Source organism: Heterocephalus glaber, unplaced genomic scaffold (genome assembly GCF_053883595.1).
Source record: "Heterocephalus glaber isolate CG9 unplaced genomic scaffold, H.glaber_assembly_v1.0 deba00001461, whole genome shotgun sequence".
NCBI classification, from domain to species: domain Eukaryota; kingdom Metazoa; phylum Chordata; class Mammalia; order Rodentia; family Bathyergidae; genus Heterocephalus; species Heterocephalus glaber.
The window spans coordinates 3,406,575-3,428,544 of NW_028258308.1; the positions used below are offsets into that span (position 1 = coordinate 3,406,575).

Consider the following 21,970-nt stretch of genomic DNA (forward strand, 5'->3'; position numbering starts at 1 on the left):
AAATGAGAGTTACCTGTATCTAAAAATATAATAGCAATGACTTTACCAGGTTGTTGTGAAAATAACATAAGACTATATGTGCAAATTACATAACATATTATAGGCATTTGATATATTAACTTTGTTTAATTTGAATTTATATAAATCTTTAAGAACTATCACTGTTTCCAAATATTTATAATTACTCAGATATGGCAAAACCAACGGGTAAGGAGATGACAGTCATTGAAAAGGTAGCTTGTAGTCCCAGTCCACAAGAGGAGGGGCCATGGCCACCCCACAGCAACCACAAGAGGAAGTACTAAGATCAGTTAGAAGGCAGGGGGTGGGGGCAAGAGCCTTTATTATGGTTTCCCAGGAAGGAACAGAGTAGGTGGGCTGAGCAAATTTAGGATCAGCTACTTTGGATAATTTCATTGGACCCTCAGTATAAGAACTGTGAGTAATCAACAGGTACCTGGCCCTGGGATAATGGGGCAGAGGACAGTGACCCTGAGGGAGATCCCAGGGGAGAAGGCAGGGCAAGGGCTATGGATTGGGTGGCTTGCATGTGAAATTCCTCCTTAAAGGAGAGTCATTCAGTGTCTCAAGGAACTGACTAATTCTGGCAGAAACAGTCTCTCCAGAGTCAGCAAAACCCCAGATGTCAAAGCAACAGAAATACAGAAAATAAAACGGCATGATTGATACATTCCATACACCCAACTTTGTGCTAGAACCTAGTGAGTAAGTGAACAAGTCCAGGTCTTGACTGTGGAAAATAGTTACATTCTTGTAGGATAGAAAAGTACTGTACATGAAGATCTAATTTCAATATAATGAGAAAGTTAAATACCATAGGTATGATAAAGACAAGGTGTTGAATCCACTGCTGCTGAAAATGCATTTATTTAATCTTTCTGCCAGTATGAAGATATATTTCAAGTATTTTATTGTGCTTACTATTTATTTTCTCAGCCTTAGAGCTATCAATATTAGTTTATAAATCATCTTAAAGTATTTTTCAAAATTTAATTCTGTGGAATAAAATATTCTAGAAAAGCATTGTGTAACATGCACATAGTATCTTAGGCCCTAAATGAGAAAAATTATCATGGTCAAATTAGTTAGGAAAGGCTGGATTAGATAACATTAAACAAATTTCATTTCTGAAGGACTGCTCAGGAACTTTAATAAGAAAACTGAATTGCAAACATCAAAGACTGCTGAAATATATTATCTGGCATTTTTCAGACACATTAGGCCACAGATTCCTTCACTGTTTTTTCATGGGAAGCATATTCTAAGCAATGCGTGAGAGATAGTAAGTATTTTCAAAGCACCAACTATGTACAATACTATGGATCAATAACATTTTTAAATGCATATTTTTTATAATCAAGTAGTGGATTTTCTAGATGGGGAAATAAGACATAAATACATTTTGTATCAATAGTGCTATAAGGAAACAATACAGAAGATACCACCAAATGGTAAGTAATTGATTGTCAAATGACTGATGTTAAAATTTTTTAAGTAGAGATAGAAGAAACAAACAAAATGAATACAGATTTGCCCACCTATTTGCAAGGAACCAGAGATGCGAAACATAAAGCATGTTACTCTGTTAAAGAAGTGACAGACGAAGATGGCAAGCCAGGATTCTGAGTGCTGGTTAGTGCAGCCCAGGGAAATTAGACGGGAATGAAACTGTGTGCACGTGAATCCCCTGCGGGATCTGAACTGATTCGGTAGATTTGGGGTTAAGTTCAAGATGCTGCATGTCTAAAACACTGCTGACTCTAGGTCACACTTTGAGAAATAAAAAGCAGGAGTTGGCAAACTTTTTCTCAAAGTTTGAGATCTAGATAGTGCTCTGGGCTAGCAGAGAGTACAGTATGTTGCAACTACTTCTCTAGCTGTCATGGTAATGCGAAGCAACCATGGACAAATGTGTAAATCAGCATCGTTTTATTTTTAAAATTGTATTTATGGAATCTGAAATTTGAACTATATAATATAATTTTTGATGTCACAAAATATTACTCTTCCTTTGATTTTTTTTCCAAATATTTGAAAGTGTATAAGCCATTCTTCACTCACAGCCATGTAAAAACAGGATTGCAAGCTATAAATTTGCTGAGTGAGAGGACACAAAGCTACATTTGTGCGACTGACAAGGGATTCCCTATGGTGTACATATGCCAAAAGAAACAAATCTTTCTTTCCCTTAAATCTCTATTGTATTTTTTCAAGCTTCATTTTTCTTTCTAATACTGGCTTTTACCTTTTTAGTTAATGGAGAGTAAAGACACTAATGGACATGCAAACTCCACCATTTTAGAGTGTAGCAGGCATTATTCTATCACCTGTATTAAGTAAGGCAGTACCTTCTAGAAACCACTCAGCAAATGTGAGATCAGTTGAAGTTGATCTGTTGAAGAATCCTTTGGCTTGGCTGTGGTTAAGGGAAAGTGGTTCTTAATGGGACTGATAAAGAAGGTAAAGAATTCCAATGAGGAGAAAGTACAATCGCAAAGTAAGCAAGTAGCCCCTCCAGGCTATGTAGGGAAAAAGAAGACCCTAGAACTATTTGACAGTAACAGGATTAGTATAGAAAAATGATGGTAAATAAGGCTAAGGGCCAAGGTATGTGAAAGGCCTCTGTGACAGATCTGAAATCTAAGGACTAATTTGTGTAGGAAAGGATTTCAAAAGCATTAATTTGATGACAGGATATAGAAAGAATTTAATTTACTGGGGATCAAGAGATCAATTAGGACTAAAGCCACAGTGCATCCTAATGGCTTGGGAAAGAGAACAGAAAAAGAAAAAGAGAGACTGGAAGATGGTTCTTGGCTGCGTAATTCTTCAAGTCTTTATGAAAACAAAAGTATATTTTGCCCTAATATCAAGAAATATTGCTCTTCTCAGTTGCCTCCAAAATAGTGTGGGTTGCATTGCACAGAATGCTCAGTTGGCTGATTATTTTATTTTGTTTTGTTTTTTTGGTACCGGGGATTGAACTCGGGTCCTTGCGCTTGCGCAGCAGGTGGCGAAACCACTGAGCTAAATCCCCGGCCCAGGCTGATTATTTTATGTACTTTAGTTCCCGAAATCTTATCTATCCATTTCTGAGTATCCCATATTTAATTTTTAGTCTTGTTTCCTGGGTTAATATTCTGAGTATTAGCAAACTCATTTGCTTCATTAACTTCATTTTCAAAGTAAATATAGAAAAGTACCTGTATTATGCTATTCTAGATTAAGGGAAAAATTAGGCTATGGTGCCATATTTGCACAACAGGCTGCCCAATCCAAAGAATTATATGAAAGGTTAGACTCAGAGAAAAATTGCTGTCTCAATGAAGTGCTAAATGAACTACATAGTCCCAGAGACTTCCATTCTGCTAATTGTAGGTGACACATTCCCACATATTTATTTAAAAAAAAAAAATCACATGTGGGCACTTGGAGGAAGCTCTTTCAGTGTAAAAGTGGTCAAAGGCTGTTGAGAGTTTGAGGTGCTAAGGAAAGTGAAGAGCGTGAGAAGCTCCCAGTGTTAAAACAGTCTGGCCGGCTGCTGCCTCCCCAGCCCACAGTCCTGGCTTTGTGGGAAAGGAAAAGTGCTGACCAGTAAGAACCGATTGCAGAAGTACATCTTGGAGGCCAAGGTGTCTGCTACAAAGTTTTGTAAATACCAAAAATGTGCAAGGCATTAAATCTGGTACAGGTCAGCCGATCAGAAAAGAGGATCAACAAAAATATTGCTGCTTAGGATTTTTTTTTTAACATAATGATGGTGCCCTTAAAATAGTAGATCTTTTGAGCATAATGTTTACATTACTTTTCTATTTTTCGCTAAATGTGAATAGTAGATAAAATCGAAAGAAATGTATGAGGCATTTATAATGAAACATTTTATAAGACACTGAGTTTCAGCTTCTTTTAATTTTATAACCAAAATGGTCTAAGTTTAACAAGGTTCCTCTTTTCCAAGCTGATAAAATATGCAAGATGCTTGACAAAGAAAACCTACGGGAATTGTCTAGTCATTAATTTCATGGTCTAAAAAGAAGAGTTTCCATAACATTGACACAGATCTTTTATCAAACAAATGTCTTATTTCAATAGCATCCAGCCTTTTATTTCTACTTTATTTTTTTAAACTCCACCATTTCCTCTCTTACTCTGCTGTCCTTTGACCTGCATTTGGCCTGCAGATGGTTCTGTGAGGGGAAAGAGCTACACAACACTCCCGACATTCAAATCTTCTGTGAGGGCGGGGACCTCCATACCCTGATCATAGCAGAGGCCTTTGAGGAAGACACAGGCCGCTATACCTGTCTGGCTACAAACCCCAGCGGCTCAGACACAACATCTGCAGAGGTGTTCATTGAAGGTAAGGAGGAATCCCCAGGGAAACAGAGTATCAAAAGTCCTGTAACCCAAGGACCATTATAGGGAGGATTGAGAGTATGTTTTTCCAATGCAAACAGCATGATGGTATTGTGATTCAAACCTTGTTTCACCGAAAATCTGTGAATAAATTGAATGGTTCTGACACTTAGGCACCAATCAACTGTGTCTAATGTCAACATTTGTTCCTTTTAATTTAAAATGTTTCTGCTACATTGACATGAATTTATTTAAAATACAAAATATTCAACTTAATTTTTTTTCTTTCTCAAGTAAATGAAACATGGGAACATAATTAAAATACCATTTCAACTGAAGTTAAACTTTTAAATGATTTAGGAAATCATTTGTGGGAATTTTAAGTAATTGAATATTTTTAAGTGTGCTCATTTTTATTAAACTCTAGAACTGCGCCTCTTTTTTTAAGACTCCAGTATTCTTGCTAAATGTATTATGAACTTACAATCACTAGATAGGAATAATTTCAAAAATTAATGTACTAAACACTGGAGAAAAGATATCCTCTTTAAAAAGTGGTGCTAGAAAAGCTAGCTATTCATGTGCGGAAGACTGAATCAAGACCCATGTCTTTCACCATGTACTAAATTAAAATCAACATGGATCAAAGAACTAAATTTAAAACAAAAACATTTAACCTGTTGGAAGATAAAAATTGGTAAAACTCTTGAAGTATTAGGCAAGGAATTTCTGAACAGAACCTCAGTTGCATGGAAAATAGTACCAAGAATCAACAAATGGGATCATATCAAATTAAAAAGCTTCTGCATAGCAAAAGAAATAACCAACAGAGTGAAAAGCCAACTTTCATAATGGGAAAAAAAATCGCCAGCTATTTCTCAGACAGAGAACAAAGATCAGGAATATATAAAGATTTCAATAAAATTAGACCCTCCCAAAATAAATAAAAGATCCAATTTAAAAAAATAAGCAAGTGAAATGAATAGACAGTTCATAGAAGTACAAATGGCTAGTAAATACATGAAGAAATGTTGAACATCACTGGCCATTAGAAAAACACAAATTAGAACAATACTGAGTTTCTATCTTACCCCCGAAAGAATGGCCATCATCAAAAAAATCAAATAATAACAAGTACTAGCAAGGCTGGGGAAAAAAGAACCCTTCTACAATTGTTGGTGGGAATGTAAATTAGTAGCGTCACTATGGAAATCAGCAGAGACATTCCTCAGATAACAAAAAATATAAATTCCATCTGACCCAGCTATTCCCCTTCTAGGTATTTTCTCTAAAGAGTTAAAGACATCATATTACAGTGATACATGTTTATACACTGTTTACAGCAGCAAAATTCATAATAGCTAAATCTTGGAACCACAACCCTAAGTTTACATAGAACACCTTAAAATGAAATGCTTTATTTGCTTGCAGGATTACTAGAAATGTGGTGAATTTTGGAATGTACTGCTTCTACACTACAGATATTAAATGAAATCACACTAGATTTAAGTAATATCCTATCAACTTAATTTAAATAATATCCTTTCAATTTCATTCAACCAACACTTATTTAAGTGCTACAGAGTGCAGTATAAATATGGTTAATGCACAGGCTCTGGATATCAGGGAGCTCCTAATCTAATACCAGGGATGGATACATTTTTTAAAAAATAAAATGAAACCAGAATACAGTATAAGATGATAAGCAATGTTATAATGTTATAAGTAGTGTTATAAGGTAAAAGAGAAATTATACTATATATTACAAAAATACAAAAGAACTTGAAAAGTTAGTTACAAGTTATACAAGCTATACATACTTTTCATACAATAAAAGGAAGCATTTCTCTACCTCTGAAAACAGTTTCATTATCTAATTCTGACAGACCCAAAATGCTGAGAACCCCGATCTTTAATTTTATTTAATTAAAATGTAGTTCTAAGTAGAAACTTCAGAGCTGCCATTGAAGGCAGCGGGGTGAGCTTCTCAGTATGGGAATAGTAACCTCTAGTTCTGTCCGCCATGTATGTTTCATGTTCAAGACTTCAACAGAGATGGCAGGTGTTTTCAATACTCAGTGTCCCCAAGGTACACTAAACTTACTTAGCAAACCAGCCTCAGGTTCTGAGACTGTGGATAAATTGTGTGTGAGTTTGGATAAGTTGAAGGGAAGACAAAAGAGTTGGGCATGACAAGAATAAAAAACCATTCTAATTCATAGTTTCTAAGACTTACATAAAATGTTTTAGAAAACTGGTTCTTTGACCTGGATATGGATAGTAACTTTTTAAGTGAGAAAGTTTAATGTGCTTTTATTTCTAAAAATAATTATACAAAATGAGGAGCTACATTCTTAGGCTCATGTTATGACTCAAAGTAATAAGTTTTTATACTTACTAATGTGACCACTCAGATTCAGGCATATTCCCACTGAGCTGCTTCCTCAAGCATGTTGCTATTACTACAGCAGCACAGTCACTGGGAGTCTATCAGAGGGTAGGATGTTTTCTACAGAATTTTAGATCTCAACGGAACCTTCTATAAAAGTTTAACAATTTGCCAGTTGGAAACCATCTAAATGTCACTGTCCTGTGCGCTGTTTTACAATAATACAAAAGAAATCATAGCTAGCATTCATACAGTGTTATCTAGGAGCCAAATTCTATTCTTCATTTTTATGTGGATTAGTTCACTTGACCTTACAAAATCATCTGGTTATTTAGTTAAGGAAACTGAAGTTTAGAGCAGCTGAGTAATAACCAAAATGGCAGGCATGCACATGTGTGCATACACACACACAAGGCAGTCTGACTCCTACACCTAAGCTCTTTGTAGCTATAGCATAAAATGACAGGGAGCTCATTATCACTGGGGCCACTATGACCTTTGCTTTCATCTGGTTTCACAGTTTAAGATTTGGGCACAGGATTTTCAGGGGCACATAATTGAACACTTTTGCTCCATCCTCAAGTGAATAGTGGGTGACCACAGTATGGCAGGCAGTGATTCAGCCATGAAGAGCACATCCATGAATATAGGGACTGGCATACAAGAAGAGGAGAGAGAGTGAGCCAGTAAAATCCTAAATAATTCCAAATACCAGCAAGTCTGTGAAGATGATCAGAAAAGCCACTCTGAAGAGGTAACATTTGATCTAAGACTGGAACCCTGAGAAGGAGCTGGTAGAGAAGACTGGGGAAAGGGTGCTCCAGACGCAGGAGGTGAATGCAGAAGCACTGGGTGAGGAACACCAGATGTGCTGTAGGAGCAGAAGGACATCCAGGGCAACTAGAGCATCATGGGAAGGGGGTGACCCAATGGGCCTTATGGTCACTGTTAACATTTGACCTGGATTCTAAATCAAGTTGCAAATCATGGAGGGTTTAAACTGAAAAGTCACATTATCTGATTTGAAGAGGAAAGTGTTTGTTTGCCAGTTTGCTTCTTTGTTTTGCAGTGCTGGGGCTCAAGCCCAGGGTCTCATACATGCTAGGTAAGTGCTGTACCACTGAGTGACAACCACAACCCTTCTACTTTGTATTTTAACCTGTTGCTCTGGTTTATAATTAGGGAGCCAGGTTAGAAGCCTATTGCACCAGGACAGAGGGGTATGATGGTGCTCCAGGAAGATAGGTACAAATGCGAGAGAATATTCAGAAGTAGACTCTCAAAGCCCTGTGATGGGTTAGATGTGGCAGTGACAGGAAAGGAAGCACCAGGTGTGAATACCACATGGGTTTCAGTTCTACCATTGGTGTCGATAATGTTGCCAGTCTCTGAAATGGGGAAGACTAGGGAGAAATAGAATTAAGGGACCAGAGGATTAAGTGCTCTGGCTTGAACATAAGTTTCAAATCCCTATCTGGACAGCCAAGAGGAAGCCACAAGTCAATATTCAGACATGTGAGCATAGTCTAGTGCACAGAGTAAGAAAACTTGATTTAGGCATCTGAACATAGATCATAACTAAAGCGTGAGAATATTCAGTACCGGACAGGTCAACTAAGGAGAAGGTGTAGATGGGAAAGAGAGAAGGCCCTGTCTCAGCCTGCAACAAACCCACCTGTTGAGGGATCAAGAGGAGGAGTAGTCATCAAAGAGAGTAAGAAGGAAGAGCCATGTGATCAGAGAAGGCAGCCAGAGTGGTGTTAAGGGAGGCAAGGGAAATTGTCTCAGGAGGGAGGGCTTGCTGACTGCACCCACTTCTGCTGAGAAGTCAGTCAGATGAGGGCAAGGAAGAAACCACTGGATTTAGCAACTATGGATGTTGGTGGTGACTTTAGCAAGAGGGGCCTGGGGATTTGAGAAAGAACCTGAAACCAAATGGAATGAGTTGAGAAAAGTTTGCAAAACATGGAAGAAGTAGCCGATACTAGATACTCATTGGGGAAGTTTTGCTTAACCACCAGCACAGATGTGGGCCAGTATCTGGGAAGGAATATGGGATCATGAAATATTTGTTGTGGTTTGTCTTCAGGCAGGAGTTACTAGAGCATGTTTTTATGCTGATGAAAATAGTGCAAGAAACAAAAATAGATTATGAGGGAGAGGGAATAAAATATAAAGTCTTTGAAAATGGGGAAAAAAGTGGAATCTGGCTCATATGTACTCTAGATAAAGAGGAGAGTGCTCTCAAGGACTATATGGCAATGACCCTCAATCTCTCAGTATAAGTAGGAAAGATAAACACATGACATGAATGTAGACATCTCAACTTTTCACCACTACCTCCTCCTCTGACTGTAAAATGGATTATATCATTATAGCTTCAAGAGTTTGGAAGAAGAGTGGGGTGTTGGTCTTGAAATGTGGAATAAAGGAAGCTAGATTAAACCAGACCTTGTGGTTAAGGAGGATTTAGATTTGGATCTGGTGGAGAGGTGGGCAGGGCAAGCACAAGCATCATGCCAGTTAGCAGATCCTACTTACGGGTTCTCGGTGCTCTCCATCATCAGATTAAATCAGCGCCCTTCAAGTGGCATTTGAAAGCGAGCTGTGATGTTAAATGGATAATTGTTCCTGCTGATCTCAACAGGGTAAAGCCCTGGATGCCAGGACCAGGAGATGACTCCAGTTTCAGTTGGATATCTAAGCATACATTTCCCTTAGCTAGATTTTGAGAACTTGTGAAGATATCATAAGGAACTGAAGCATACAGTTGGGGCCATTCTTCACATACTCACTTTAAAATAATTGTTCATAACATTTTATAACGAGCTTAATTTCTTGCTGTGACTTTGAGCCATTATTCAATGGCTCTGTACCTTGATGTCTCCATCTGCACATGGAGAAAATTATGTTGTTGTCAAGATTGAATGAGTTAATCCCCTGCCCAGAGTGTTGCCAGCCACAGAGTGTGGGATATAAACACTACCACAGTCATTTCAGTTTTTAAAAATGTAAAACACACAAATACAAAGAAGACATAAACAGCATGAACACATACATAATTTCACTGCCCTGTGACAATCGCTTTTTTCTTTCTTTCTTTCTTTCTTTCTTTTTCTTTCTTTCTTTCTTTCTTTCTTTCTTCCTTTCTTCCTTTTTTCTGTTTTTGATGCTGCAGATTAAACCTAGGGCTTACACACGCTAAGCACAGATTCAACCACTGGGCTACCCCAGACTGATCTTTCTAATCTTTGTCTTACATTTGTGTATTTTGCATTACATACTCTTTGGCACCCTGTTTTGTTTTTATTTATTTTTTATCTTAACCTGTTCTCTCACAAACATCTACCCATGTCGTTATCATTCCTCTCTCCTGGCCAGCAGGTGCAGGGCAGAGAGGACTGAGGGAGGGTGGAAGAATCGCCCCAGGGGAGGGGAGGGAACTTGCTGGCAGTGACAGGGGATTTGATCTGCCTTCAGCTCTAACACCCTGATACCTGAGAGGTAAGGTGACATTGAGATCTCACCAGGGCTGGACAGGTGCGCAGAAACCAGTAAATGTATTCTTATTTCAGGGACACAAACTTTTTTTGACCTTTTACCTTTCGTTCTCCAAAACTCATCTGGAGAAAGGGAGCAAGAATGACTTTTAGTTTCGACTTTGTGGTGCAGAAGATGGAACCCCGGCCTTGCACACACTTGACTAGCACTCTGCCGCTGAGCTCCATCCCCAGCCCACAAATGATGCATTTAAAAAAGGCCATCTGAGGAGATTTTTTTGAATGATTTGAATATTTGGAATCAGGTGAAAAATAGCTGTGTTCTAGCCACATGAAGCATGCTTGGGCTAGCTTCCAAAGGACTTTTACCGCCCCTCCCTTTCTCAGAAACACCTTTATGATTCCAATTAAATCAGTCCTTCTCTTACCCAGGCCTTTCTGATAACAGATGATTCCCTGGTGGTTCCTCGGGGTTCCCCTGCTCCACACCCTGTCCTCCTCACCCCGGTTAAAACTTTCTCTTTGTCCATAACAAAGTAGACAAAGAGTGGTTTGTTCTTTGCTTTGCCCTCTTTTATTTACTCCCTTTGTTAATCTTGCACAGTTAGCTCCCCCATTTATTTTCTTTACTGTAGTTTATTATTTTTATGTCTTTATTGCAGTTTATTGTCTCAATGTCAGCCCTGTGTTTCCAGATGTCTCTCACTCTCTACCTTACTTCTAGGCTGCCCTTCTGTATGTACACAGTGTACTCCCTGTCCCCAAACAAGCTTTGCAATTCCCTTGTTCCATGCATTCATTCCCAGAAGCTAAAAGCCCCTGCCCTGAGGAGGAATGAATCTAAACACCTTGTGGAATAAAGATACACAGCAGCTGGGGGTCACCGGGAGCAGGGAAAGTCACAGGCCATGGGTTCGAGACACATAAGTGCAATTCCTGGCATCACAGACTTCCAGTTATGTGACTTCAAACAAATTCCCTGACCACTTGGTTCATCAGTTTGTCTATATATTGGATCTAACTCACCTCTTAGTGAGTTTCATTATTATAATAATCAGATGATTAAAGAATCTAGCAGACTACCAGGCAAATAGTAAATACTCACAAATTGGTAGTTTCCTTTCTAAGCCCACCTCAGTTCTCAGAGGAGTAATAATTTTATAGCAGATAGGATAAATTATATGCAGGATGCAAACAAGAATACTGGGAGCTTAAAGAAGACAGCACAGAAAAATAGTTGGGCTGATTTGAAAAGATACAATATCAAGAAAAACCTGGCTAGACATATCCTAGGAGAGTAAATCATATACTACCAGTAGAAACAGATTAGAGGAGTTTTAATTTGCTGAGATTTATACATCCTTTAATTATTTAACAAGAAAAGTGTGCTCTAGGAAAATTAACCTGATATAAGGCAAAGATGGATTTGTAAGAGAGAAAAATGCGAGGAGAAAACAAGAGTCTGCTGTAGTTCAAGAGCCAGGTGAAAAAAAGCCTGTACCCAGTGGTTGCTACAGAAATAAATAGGAAGGGACAGAGCAATCACTCCAGCAAAGTTACCTAAGTGTCACTGCTTTCAACCTCAACAAAAGATAAGAAACATGTAGCGGTGGAGTCATGGAAAGAAATTCTAGACAGCCATCTAAGAGAATGAAGTGACCATATGTATTCTAAGTGTATGATGGCAGGCAAAAGCAATTACAAGAGTGTGAATTGCAAGAGATAGAATGTGAATGCATTCATTCAAATATATACATAAATATTTGTGTGTTGATGTGTTAAACTTACCTGAAGCATAGGTCAAATTGTATTTAGGAAGTTACTCACTTAACTATTATGTCATATAATTCTGTGTTAGTTATTTTTCTATAAGCAGATATTTTACAAAATAATTCAAATAACCCAAATGAAATGTATCTTAGAAACATCCAGAATATGCTTTCAAATCCACCACTTAAAATCTCTTAACACAAAAGATATAAACATTAAAATTTGAATACAGTTTACCTTTAGACTAAAAATCTGATGGGATCCTTAATTCAGGAATAGTAATGATGGAAATAAATTTGGGAGGGTATAAATCCAAAATCATAGACCCTCTTATTTAACAATGAAGCCATTGTTACCCTAGAGTCAGAAAGCATCTCCTGATTAACAAATAATGCCACACCATATGATCTCCTAAGTTAAAGTTAAAACCACGGGTGGGCTGGGGATTTAGCTCAGTGGTTTTGCCACCTGCCTTGCAAGGGCAAGGTCCTGAGTTCGATCCCTGGTACCAAAAAAAAAAAAACTATGGGTGTTGTTTGTCCACATATAAACTCATATATATTTATTGCATCATTTTAAGCCATGTGAAAGTATTGTTAAGATAGCTAAAGTGATAAAAATGAAACTAAATGATAGTAGCCATTCTTTCTGGGGTGAGGTGGAATCTCAGTGTTGTTTTAATTTGCGTGTCTTGAATGACCAGTGATGTTGAACATTTTTTCATATGTTTATTTGATATTTCTACTTCTTCATCTGAGAAATGTCTGTTAATTTCAGATGCCCATTTTTGGATTGGGTCTTTAAATTTGGGAGGTCTGATTTTTTTTTAAGTTCTTTATATATTCTAGATAGTAGACCTCTGTCTGAGGAATAGCTGGTAAAAATTTTTTCCCACATTGTGGGTTGTCTCTCACACTGTTGGTGGTTTCTCTCACTGGGCAGAAGTTTTTTAATTAGAAGAGATCCCACTTGTTGATTGTTTGTGCTAGTTCATGTGCAACTGAGGTTTTGTTCATGAAATCTTTTCCCACGCCAATGTCTTCAAGAGTTCTACCTAACTTCTCTTCCAGCTGGTTTAGTGTTTCTGTTTTAATATTTAGATCTTTAATGCATTTTGATTTTAGTTTAGTGTGTGGTGAGAGCGATAGGTCTAGTTTTAATCATGAAATCAACCAATAACAAATGCTGGCGGGGCTGTGGGGAACAAAGAACTCTGCTCCACTGCTGGTGGGAGTGCAGACTGGTGCAACCACTATGGAAATCAGTATGGAGATACCTCAAAGAACTAGGATTAGAGGTTTCATTTGACCCAGCTATTCTCCTACTGGGTATCTTCCCAGAAGAATTAAATGAATCATACCACAGTGATATATGTGGACCCATGTTCATAGTAGCACAGTTTGTAATAGCTAAAATTTGGAAACAGCCCAGGTGCCTAGCAACTGGAGACTGGATAAAGAAAATGTGTTTTTTTATAAAATGGAGCACTACTCAGCCATAAAGAATGAGAAACTAGAGACACTTATAGCTATAAGGATGCACATTGAGGTGATACTCTTAAGTGAAATAAATAGGACACACATGTGTAAATACCAAAAAGTTTCTCTACTGTGAGAAACTGAAAGTGTAAATAAGGATCAAAAGGCATAATAGATAATGTGAAATAGGAAGAAAACATCCAAAGGAGAAGGGGAAGTGAGAGGGGTTGGGGAAAGGAAAGAAGGGATGGAATTAATATGAGAAAATGAAAAACTGGAAACAAAGTCTTTGTAAATAGGGAGGGGTGGAGGCGTTGAAGGGAGGGCAGGGTAGTGGGGAAAAAATAAGAACCAAGATGTATTATGGAAACATACAAATTTCCAGTGATGAATGTCATTATATTGTATACCTAAAATATACCAATAAAATTCATTTTTAAAAATAAATTAAAATATTTTTTAAAAGAAACTAACAATAAATATGGCATCAAAAGCATGTTGACTTGAAGAAAGAGTTCTTTTAAAAAATGATTTTCTGAAGAAACATTACAATAAAAACAATTTGACCTGAACATTCTCCATTTCTTTGTATATTTAAGTCAAAAATAAGACTTTGTGTATTACTATTTTAAAATGAAGAAATTACTTCTTGAAAGGAGTGTAGATACTACTGATATATTAACTTTGTCATTATTTTTTAATGTTTTCACAGGAGCCAGTTCAACAGATTCTGAGAGTGAACATTTAGCTTTCAAATCAAAAGCTAGAGATATGCCACAGTAAGTGTCTGCAATTCTATCGAGTATCTATATGACAAAGAAGGGCAACAGGATTATTGAAGTATGAAGTCACATGTGTTATCCATCAGAGATTAAATATCTGATCCTAGGACACAATATTTAACTTACAAATTTGAACTTTAAAGTCTGCATTTCATCATGAGTGTGTAAAAACTATATCCAGTGAATGTTGGTTTCAAAGAAAACCATCTCATTGATTATGAATGTGTGAAAAGAACAGTCACATTGAGAGAAAAATAAATTGAATTATTACAAAAATGTGCATGAGGACCAAAAATATCTAATTAGGCCAGAAATGTATTTTCATTTGGACAAAATCTATATCTAGTTAAACCCTGTACCTGAAAATCACAATATTTAGTTATTCTTACAAAGATATGAATTAATAAATATCAATATCTTAATTATTTTGCAAAATAAAATCTACCAAGAGCCAGGTGTGGTGGTGCATGCCTGTAATCCCAGCACATGGGAGGCTGAAGCAGGAGGATTGCTCCAAGTTCAAGGCCATCCTGGACTACATAGTGAGTTCAGGACATCTGGAACGACAAAGCAAGACCCTGTCTCAAAAAAATCTAAATAAATAAATAAATAAATAAATAAATAAAATCTACCAGAATTGGTAGAAAACTCCATTAATATTGAGGTGTGCTAAAAATGTCTATGTGTTAATATATACATGGCAGTTATATCCATTCAAAATGCTGACCACCCTGATTTAATCATTACATATATGTATATATCAAATAATCACTGTACTACATACGTATGTATAGTTAAAATAATAGTAGAGTAATATATAAACTTTTAAAAATTATATCCATTCAGCATCAAATCTTCACAGATGCTAAAGGAACTTGATAAGATCGGGTACTTTACCATTCCTGTTTGAACATAGAGCTCAAATTCAGTAAAATCACAGAACTTGCTCGAATCTGAACAAACAGCTGGTTGGCAGTGGAGGGACTAAAACTGATTCTTTTTAATGTTTTCCTTATACCTCACTAATATTTATGCATTTAAAAAGACAAAAATTCCAAGATACTCTCAACAAAGCTAGAAACCAGGACAAAGAACAGCTGCTGGACTTAGAGTAACCAAAGCTTTGAGTAAGATACAGGAATTTAACCCTAAAGATTTTAAATATATGCTTACTTACAAAGATTGGATTTTTTCTAAGTATTTTATTTTCTCTCAAGATGGTCAGTATGAATACATTACAACCTTTAGCAATGCGTGAGTTACCTCCAGCTACTTCTCTTTTATCCATGTTTTTATTTAGCTAAATGTCTATAAATTACATTCTCCACATGTGCTAACCACAGCTATTCCTGCGGTAGATTATGAGTTCTTTTCTGAAACAAATGCAGTTGAAGTGGATTGAGTATACAAAGAGGGACCTCTTTGTAGAAATATATCAAAGAATAATACTGCTTAAAATAAAATTCTAACTGAACACTTGTGTTCCTATCTGCCAGAGCTCAAAAGAAAACAACTTCGGTCTCCTTGACAATAGGATCATCATCTCCAAAGATGGGAGTGACCACAGCCATGATTCAGCCATTATCTGTCCCTGCTCCACAGGTAACTGCGCCTCAGGCCAGAGCACACACGAGGAGCTCAGTTCATTAGCAAACTGCTCCATTTTAAGAATAAAGCTTTTATTCTAACTACCATACTCCCTTGAAATATTTTCTAGAGGAAACAGAACCAGGAGCAAGAAAAATGGTAATTTTCTTTAGTCCCTTAAACAATAATCTTTAATCAGAGGCACACCACCAATCAGTCATCTTTGCGTTTGCTTTGGGCACTTCTGTTAAAATGATATTTGTTTTAATACTAACTGTTTGATCATTCCTCCACCTATGTACTCTCTTCCATTTAGCAAATTCATTAGATCATTTTAAAAGACAGGAAAAGTCCACACACCAAACAAAATCTTTCTCATCCCTAAAAGCTAAACAGATAATAAGAAAAAAATTCAAATTCCTAGGCTTTACTCTGCTTTTTTACCCCACTTTTACTTCATCCTAAGATAGCTTTAGCCTAGAAAAAAATATATAATCTACTGAAAAGTAATTACAGCAAATTCACTTTGCAAATAACAACATGTAGTTTTTTCTTTTTAAAATAGAAAATCAGTATCCTCAAATCATTGACATGGTGATTATCTTTAAATAGAATATTTATAAAAAATGTTTTCTTCTTCTTGAAATATAAGTCTATTTCTAGCTTAGGAATACTGTATGTCTTATGAGTATCATCCTGCCTTCCATTAGCCTTCATAGTTCATGATACATGCTCTGTAATATACAGAAGATGTAAACAGCAGAGAAAAAGCATTTGGCTTCATAAACTTTAATAGAATCAGCCAGTATAAGTTACTGTAAGATGGCATTTATAGTAGGTATTTTGTTTAAACCCCTAAACTGAGTTAAATTGTAGAAATACCTCTGATCAAATCAGTGGATTTTTCTTTTCGGTGTTTATGTATTAACATAACAGTATTTCTTTAGGTGCTAAGCACTGCACTGGACATTTCATGGCAGAAAAAAATGCCATCAGCCATGTGGCAGTTAGGGTGCAGTGTCAACTTGTTCAGCTTTGGGATCTGCTTGGGAGAATGGCATACACTTCTGGGTGTTTCTGGATAGGGCATAGAGGTGTGACTTTGGATTCCATATATGGTTCCAGGCCAGTTTCCTGGCTGGCACTGTTCCTCTGTTTTGTTGCCTGGCAACCATAATTTGAGCAGTTTTGCTCCACCACACCCTTCTGCCATGTTGCTTCTCCCTTGGAACTAGATTACCATGGACTGAATCCCTTGAAACCATGAGCCAAATTAAGCCTTTCTTCTTTTAAATTGCGAATGTTGGGTGCTATGTTCCAGCAAAAAGAAAGCTAATACAAGCCCCATTCCCTAACAGCTTATAAAGTAGTCTGAGAAATAGGAAATACACACATGAAACACTTGTTGAATACGACAGAATTTATTAAAGCCTAAAAACAGAAAAACACATGTATCTATAGTTGTAAATACTATAATTATGTAAAGAGATCTAAATGGTTTTAGTTCTACAAGAACACTAAGTGTAAGGTAGTGTACCCCACTTTTAAAGTTGTGAGAATGAAGTACTCAGGGAAACGCATCACTTTAGTGTTCTAGGCAGTGTGATGGAAAGGTTAACACTGTCAGCCAGATTATCTGGGTCCCAATCCCAATTTAGCCACCTGAGGGGCCTTAAGTCAGGTAACCTCTCTGTGCCTCGTTTCTTCATCTGTAACATGAAGATGACAAAAACCATCTATCTCACGGGTTTCTCACAAAGATTCAGTGAGTTAATCTTCACATGATGCTCAAAACAATGTCTGGCACAAAGTAAATGCTATAAAAGTGTTTCTGTATTCTTTGCATATCAAAAGACAGTGAAAAATGAGACCCAGACCCTTGAATCACAAGGCAGGAAAAAGTTTTCCAGGGATAATGAATAAAGTCCGTTACCGACTAAGCATCTCTGCAGCCCTTACAACATAGTCTACTATGTCCTGTAACATATTTAGACACATTGCAACAGATTGCCATCATTTTGAGTTAAGAAGCTAATAACCATTTATATAACTGAAGAGATCCAAATTATTTGAAAATGATTGCACACAAAGCAGTAGTTTCCATTTACTACTCTTAAAATCTATGTATTTCCCTAGAAATTAATGCCATTTCACCCCTTTGTTTTGCACAACAAGAATAAAAATTATTCCTTTTTTCCTAATTGCTTGAAATCCTTTTTGAAAGAATACAGGTTAAAAATAGGATAGGTAGATGTCTGATCATTTGCTTTACCCTCCACTGCCAACAGCTTATGCTTTTGATTCAATGAATCCAGACTGTATTTTAAAATAAAATATAATGTCTGTAAGAACTTCTAAAAGGACCCCTGTGGAAGTCCCACACACAGAAATCCATTTGGTAATAGCATTTAAAAGCTTGTAGATCCCCTAGGACCCAGAGAGCTTTTACCTTGAATATCCTTTTGAACAGAGAAGAGTAGCAGATGTGAGTTGAGGAAGTGGAACAATGTCTGTGCTGTAAGAGGAGACTAGCAAATGATGTATGGCAATTCTTTCATTCACTTGTTTCATTCAAGTGGAGCGATCCCAATAATGAAAGGTTTCTTTAGTCCATCTTTTCAGCAATTTATATATTTAGAAACTGATCCGTGTGTCTCTGCTTTTTCAGGTTCACAGTCCAACTTCATATCTCTGCCGACCTGATGGAACCACCGCGGCCTGCTTTCCTCCTGTTTTTACAAAGGTCTGACATCTGGAAGTCTCATTCTCAGTGTTTGCTTTGGTCCTTGAATTTCATTCACATGTGGCTTCGGGTAGCAGCCTTTAAAAATTAAAATGAACAGCTTAGTGGACTGATTATCATGGCTACCTTTGGGGCCGAGTAGACATTTGTGGAACAACTGCTAGGTGACTGTAATCTTGCAAAAGGCCTGAGTGATGTGGGATATGGGTATGGACAGGAACCTGACAGCCTAAAATCTAGTGGGAAAGCCAAGATGGGTAGAAAAAATACAGCACAGTGCAGTGTTAAAAGTCCCCCCATTATACTATGGTTTCTCTTCAGATCATATAAATCTTTTGCCATTTAAAAATCCCCCCACCCACTGGGGATTTAGCTCAGTGGCGCTGCGCCTGCCTCTCAAGCGCAGGGTCCTGAATTCTATCCCCAGTACAGAGAAAGAGAAAAAAAAAAAAAAAAAAAAAACAACCGCCCCCCCCACCCCACAAAGAAATTGCGTGGGAGATCTAGCAAATTTTATAGAAATTCACAAGCTATTAATTTTCAGTTTTTTAAGTCAGTGATTTTTTTTGCCAGGCTTATGATTTCCATGTGACTGGTTAACTGCTCAAGTGAGAAATGATTCTGTGTAGTATTTCTTCTTTTTCTTTTCTTTTCAATTTCTTTTTTTGTTTGTTATTGTTTTTGTTTTAACAAAATATAAAATATCATTGGAAGATATTTTAAAATAACAAATAAATGGAGAAATATAGATTATTGTGGACTGAAGAACTATAAAGAAGTTATTACTTCCTGATTAATCTACATTTAATGTACATCTTGAAAAATTCAAGTAAGTTCTTCATTTCTACTTATTAGTTTGATATAGAATTTACCAACTTGATTCTAATAGCTGTGTGGAAGAAAGAATGGTAAGAAAATCCAGGGCACTTCTGAAGAAGAAAATAAGGGAATGTTAGAGAATGAGTGGGATTTGTCCTATGAGACATCAAGGCTTTCTAAAGATGAGCAATTATGCGTCAGGTTTAACACCCCTCATCTTAAATGCCCCCAAATCTAAAATGTTTTGAACACTGACATGATGTCACAAGTGGAAAATTCCACACTTGTCATCATGTGACAGATCACAGTCAAAATATAGACACACTAAAAGCAGTATAAAATTACCTTCTGGCTATGTGCATAGCTATTTGTGAAACAGAAATGAATTTCCTGTTTGGCCTGGGTCCCATCCCAAGATATCTAGCTACATAAATGCAAATATTTCACAATCCAAAATATTTCTGGTCTCAAGAATTTGGGATAAATGATACCCAGTCTGTAGTGTGATACTAGCTTGACAAATCAATGAGTAATCAGAATGAAGCCCACAAAGATACTCCACTACTTACAGAAACTTGCAGATCACTGAGGAAAGAATGAATTCTTCAGCAGAGGTGGAAAATGTTCAATTGGACACCTACCTCTCACTGTTCACAAAAATCAATTTCAGGTAAACTAAAGACAGATGTGAAAGCAAACCTATGAAACTTCTGTGAGGCGGTAGCAAAAAGCATCTTCTCTATCTTCACATAGGAAATGCTTTCTTTTTTCTCCCAAACCAGACAGAATCCAAGCTTTATTAAAGATCTTTTCATAAGCAGTTATATTGTTACCAGTGGCCACAGGCAACAAATGGCAACAACTGACAACTGTGAAGCTCCCTCCAGACAGGCTATTAAAAAAGAAAAAAAAAAAAAAGAAGTCATCCAAAAGCCTACCAAAACTATAAGTCACTGTAATGGCCAAGGAAGTTTACCTTTGTTGCTTAGAGCAGGAAACATAGACACAGCAGTGAGTGCTCTACACTCAGGATGCAGTTAAAGAGTTTGTGCAGGCAGCTTCTCAGAGTCATCACCAGGAGTGTGTGGCCTGATGCACTGTCAAATAAGACTCAGGTCATTGCAGGAAACTAGGGCCTTTGAAGCCCATGCTGGTGACACAAGGGGAGGAGAAGAGGACAGCACATTTTGTTTCTCCTGATCAGAGAGTTACACCACAGTAGGCTGGCACATGTAAATGGTAAAGAAGGGGTCCTGAAACCATAATGTAAGCCAAATAAATCAGACACACAAGCTTAAATATCACATGGTTTCTTTTATTTGAGAAACCCAAAATATAGATAGAGAGCAAAATGAAATAGAGGTAATAGGAGCCGGGCGTGGTGATGCAGGACTGTAATTCCAGGACTTGGGAGTCTGAGGCAGGACGATCTCAAGTCTGAGCCCAACCTAGCAACTTTATGAAACCCTGTCTCAAAGTAAAAGGACAGAAAGGGCGCACACACACACACACACACACACACACACACACACACACACATCCTAAACATAAGCCCCATTTCCTGCATTGTAATCCTGCTCCTGAGACATAGATATTCTGTTAGTTATCTTTTCCTCTTTCCTGAAGAAAATTAGCTTTGAAAAGTAAAACAAAATTTTCATGTAGGTTGGTTTTAAAGAAATCACTCAATACAGAGGGACAAGAGGTCCAGCAGGCTCTTTACTGCACAGCTCTGACCATGGCACATGCGTGTCCTGCGGGGCAGCTCCCTTCCCTACTTGTGTCTGCCTCCCTCTTCTTCCCTTTCAGCAGCTCCTCTGTCTGCTTTGCAGGGTCCTTGGCTTTGGTTTTGGAAGGATAGGTTTAGAGAATAATCCTGCTGATCCCCTCTGTCACTCAAACTAACCCTGGCTTTCTCAGCCTTAGCACCTTCTTTGACTTTTCTCATGGCCATGATGATGGCAGTGGATGGCAGGTGGGCTTTGCCAGTCCCAGATGCCTCCCTCTTCCTTCACACCCTGCTGGAAAAGACTTCCAGGTTTCACAGTGGTCAGAGGCAGAGCCATGCCGACTGTGGGGATCTGGGTAGAGGGGAGCATGAGCAGCCAGGTGGGCACTTGCCCCCAGGGTTCATCTCTTCCCTTGGGTCCATGAAAGGACTCACAGTGTCAGGTGGACTTGAGGTATGACAGAGACCCCTTATATGCATCCGAAGTCACCCCATATCTCACCCAGAATGGATGGACGATCCTGACCACTAAGTGCAACCTCAAAGGTTGACTTGGTTTTCTGAGAGTTTTGTGTTTTTGTGTTTTTTCCCTGGTACCAGGGATCAAACTCAGGTCCTTGTGCTTGCCAGGCAGGCACAGTGCTACTGAGCTACCTCCCAGGCCCCTTGGGAGTTTTTTGTTATACCCCTGGAGGGACTCTTAAAGGCTTACTGTGTTTGGCCATGGCTTTTGCCAAGATTAAAAATAAAATACTGTGGAAGGAGCCATATTGTAATCCTCAAGAAACTATGGAGT

At 37.7% G+C, this 21,970-nt stretch overlaps 1 protein-coding gene across 9 annotated transcripts in view; it reads left to right on the top strand.

Annotated features, from left to right (window-relative positions):
- The window catches only part of Palld (palladin, cytoskeletal associated protein), a 403,828-nt gene that overhangs the window by 173,404 nt on the left and 208,454 nt on the right, over window positions 1-21,970 (top strand). For all 9 annotated transcript variants that reach the window (XM_087216935.1, XM_004852917.4, XM_021264916.2 and 6 more), the window contains 4 exons: window positions 4,203-4,381; window positions 14,227-14,293; window positions 15,793-15,898; window positions 18,552-18,626. In XM_087216935.1, the coding sequence (XP_087073061.1) occupies window positions 4,203-4,381; window positions 14,227-14,293; window positions 15,793-15,898; window positions 18,552-18,626 (427 nt within the window). The remainder of the gene's footprint in view (window positions 1-4,202; window positions 4,382-14,226; window positions 14,294-15,792; window positions 15,899-18,551; window positions 18,627-21,970) is intronic.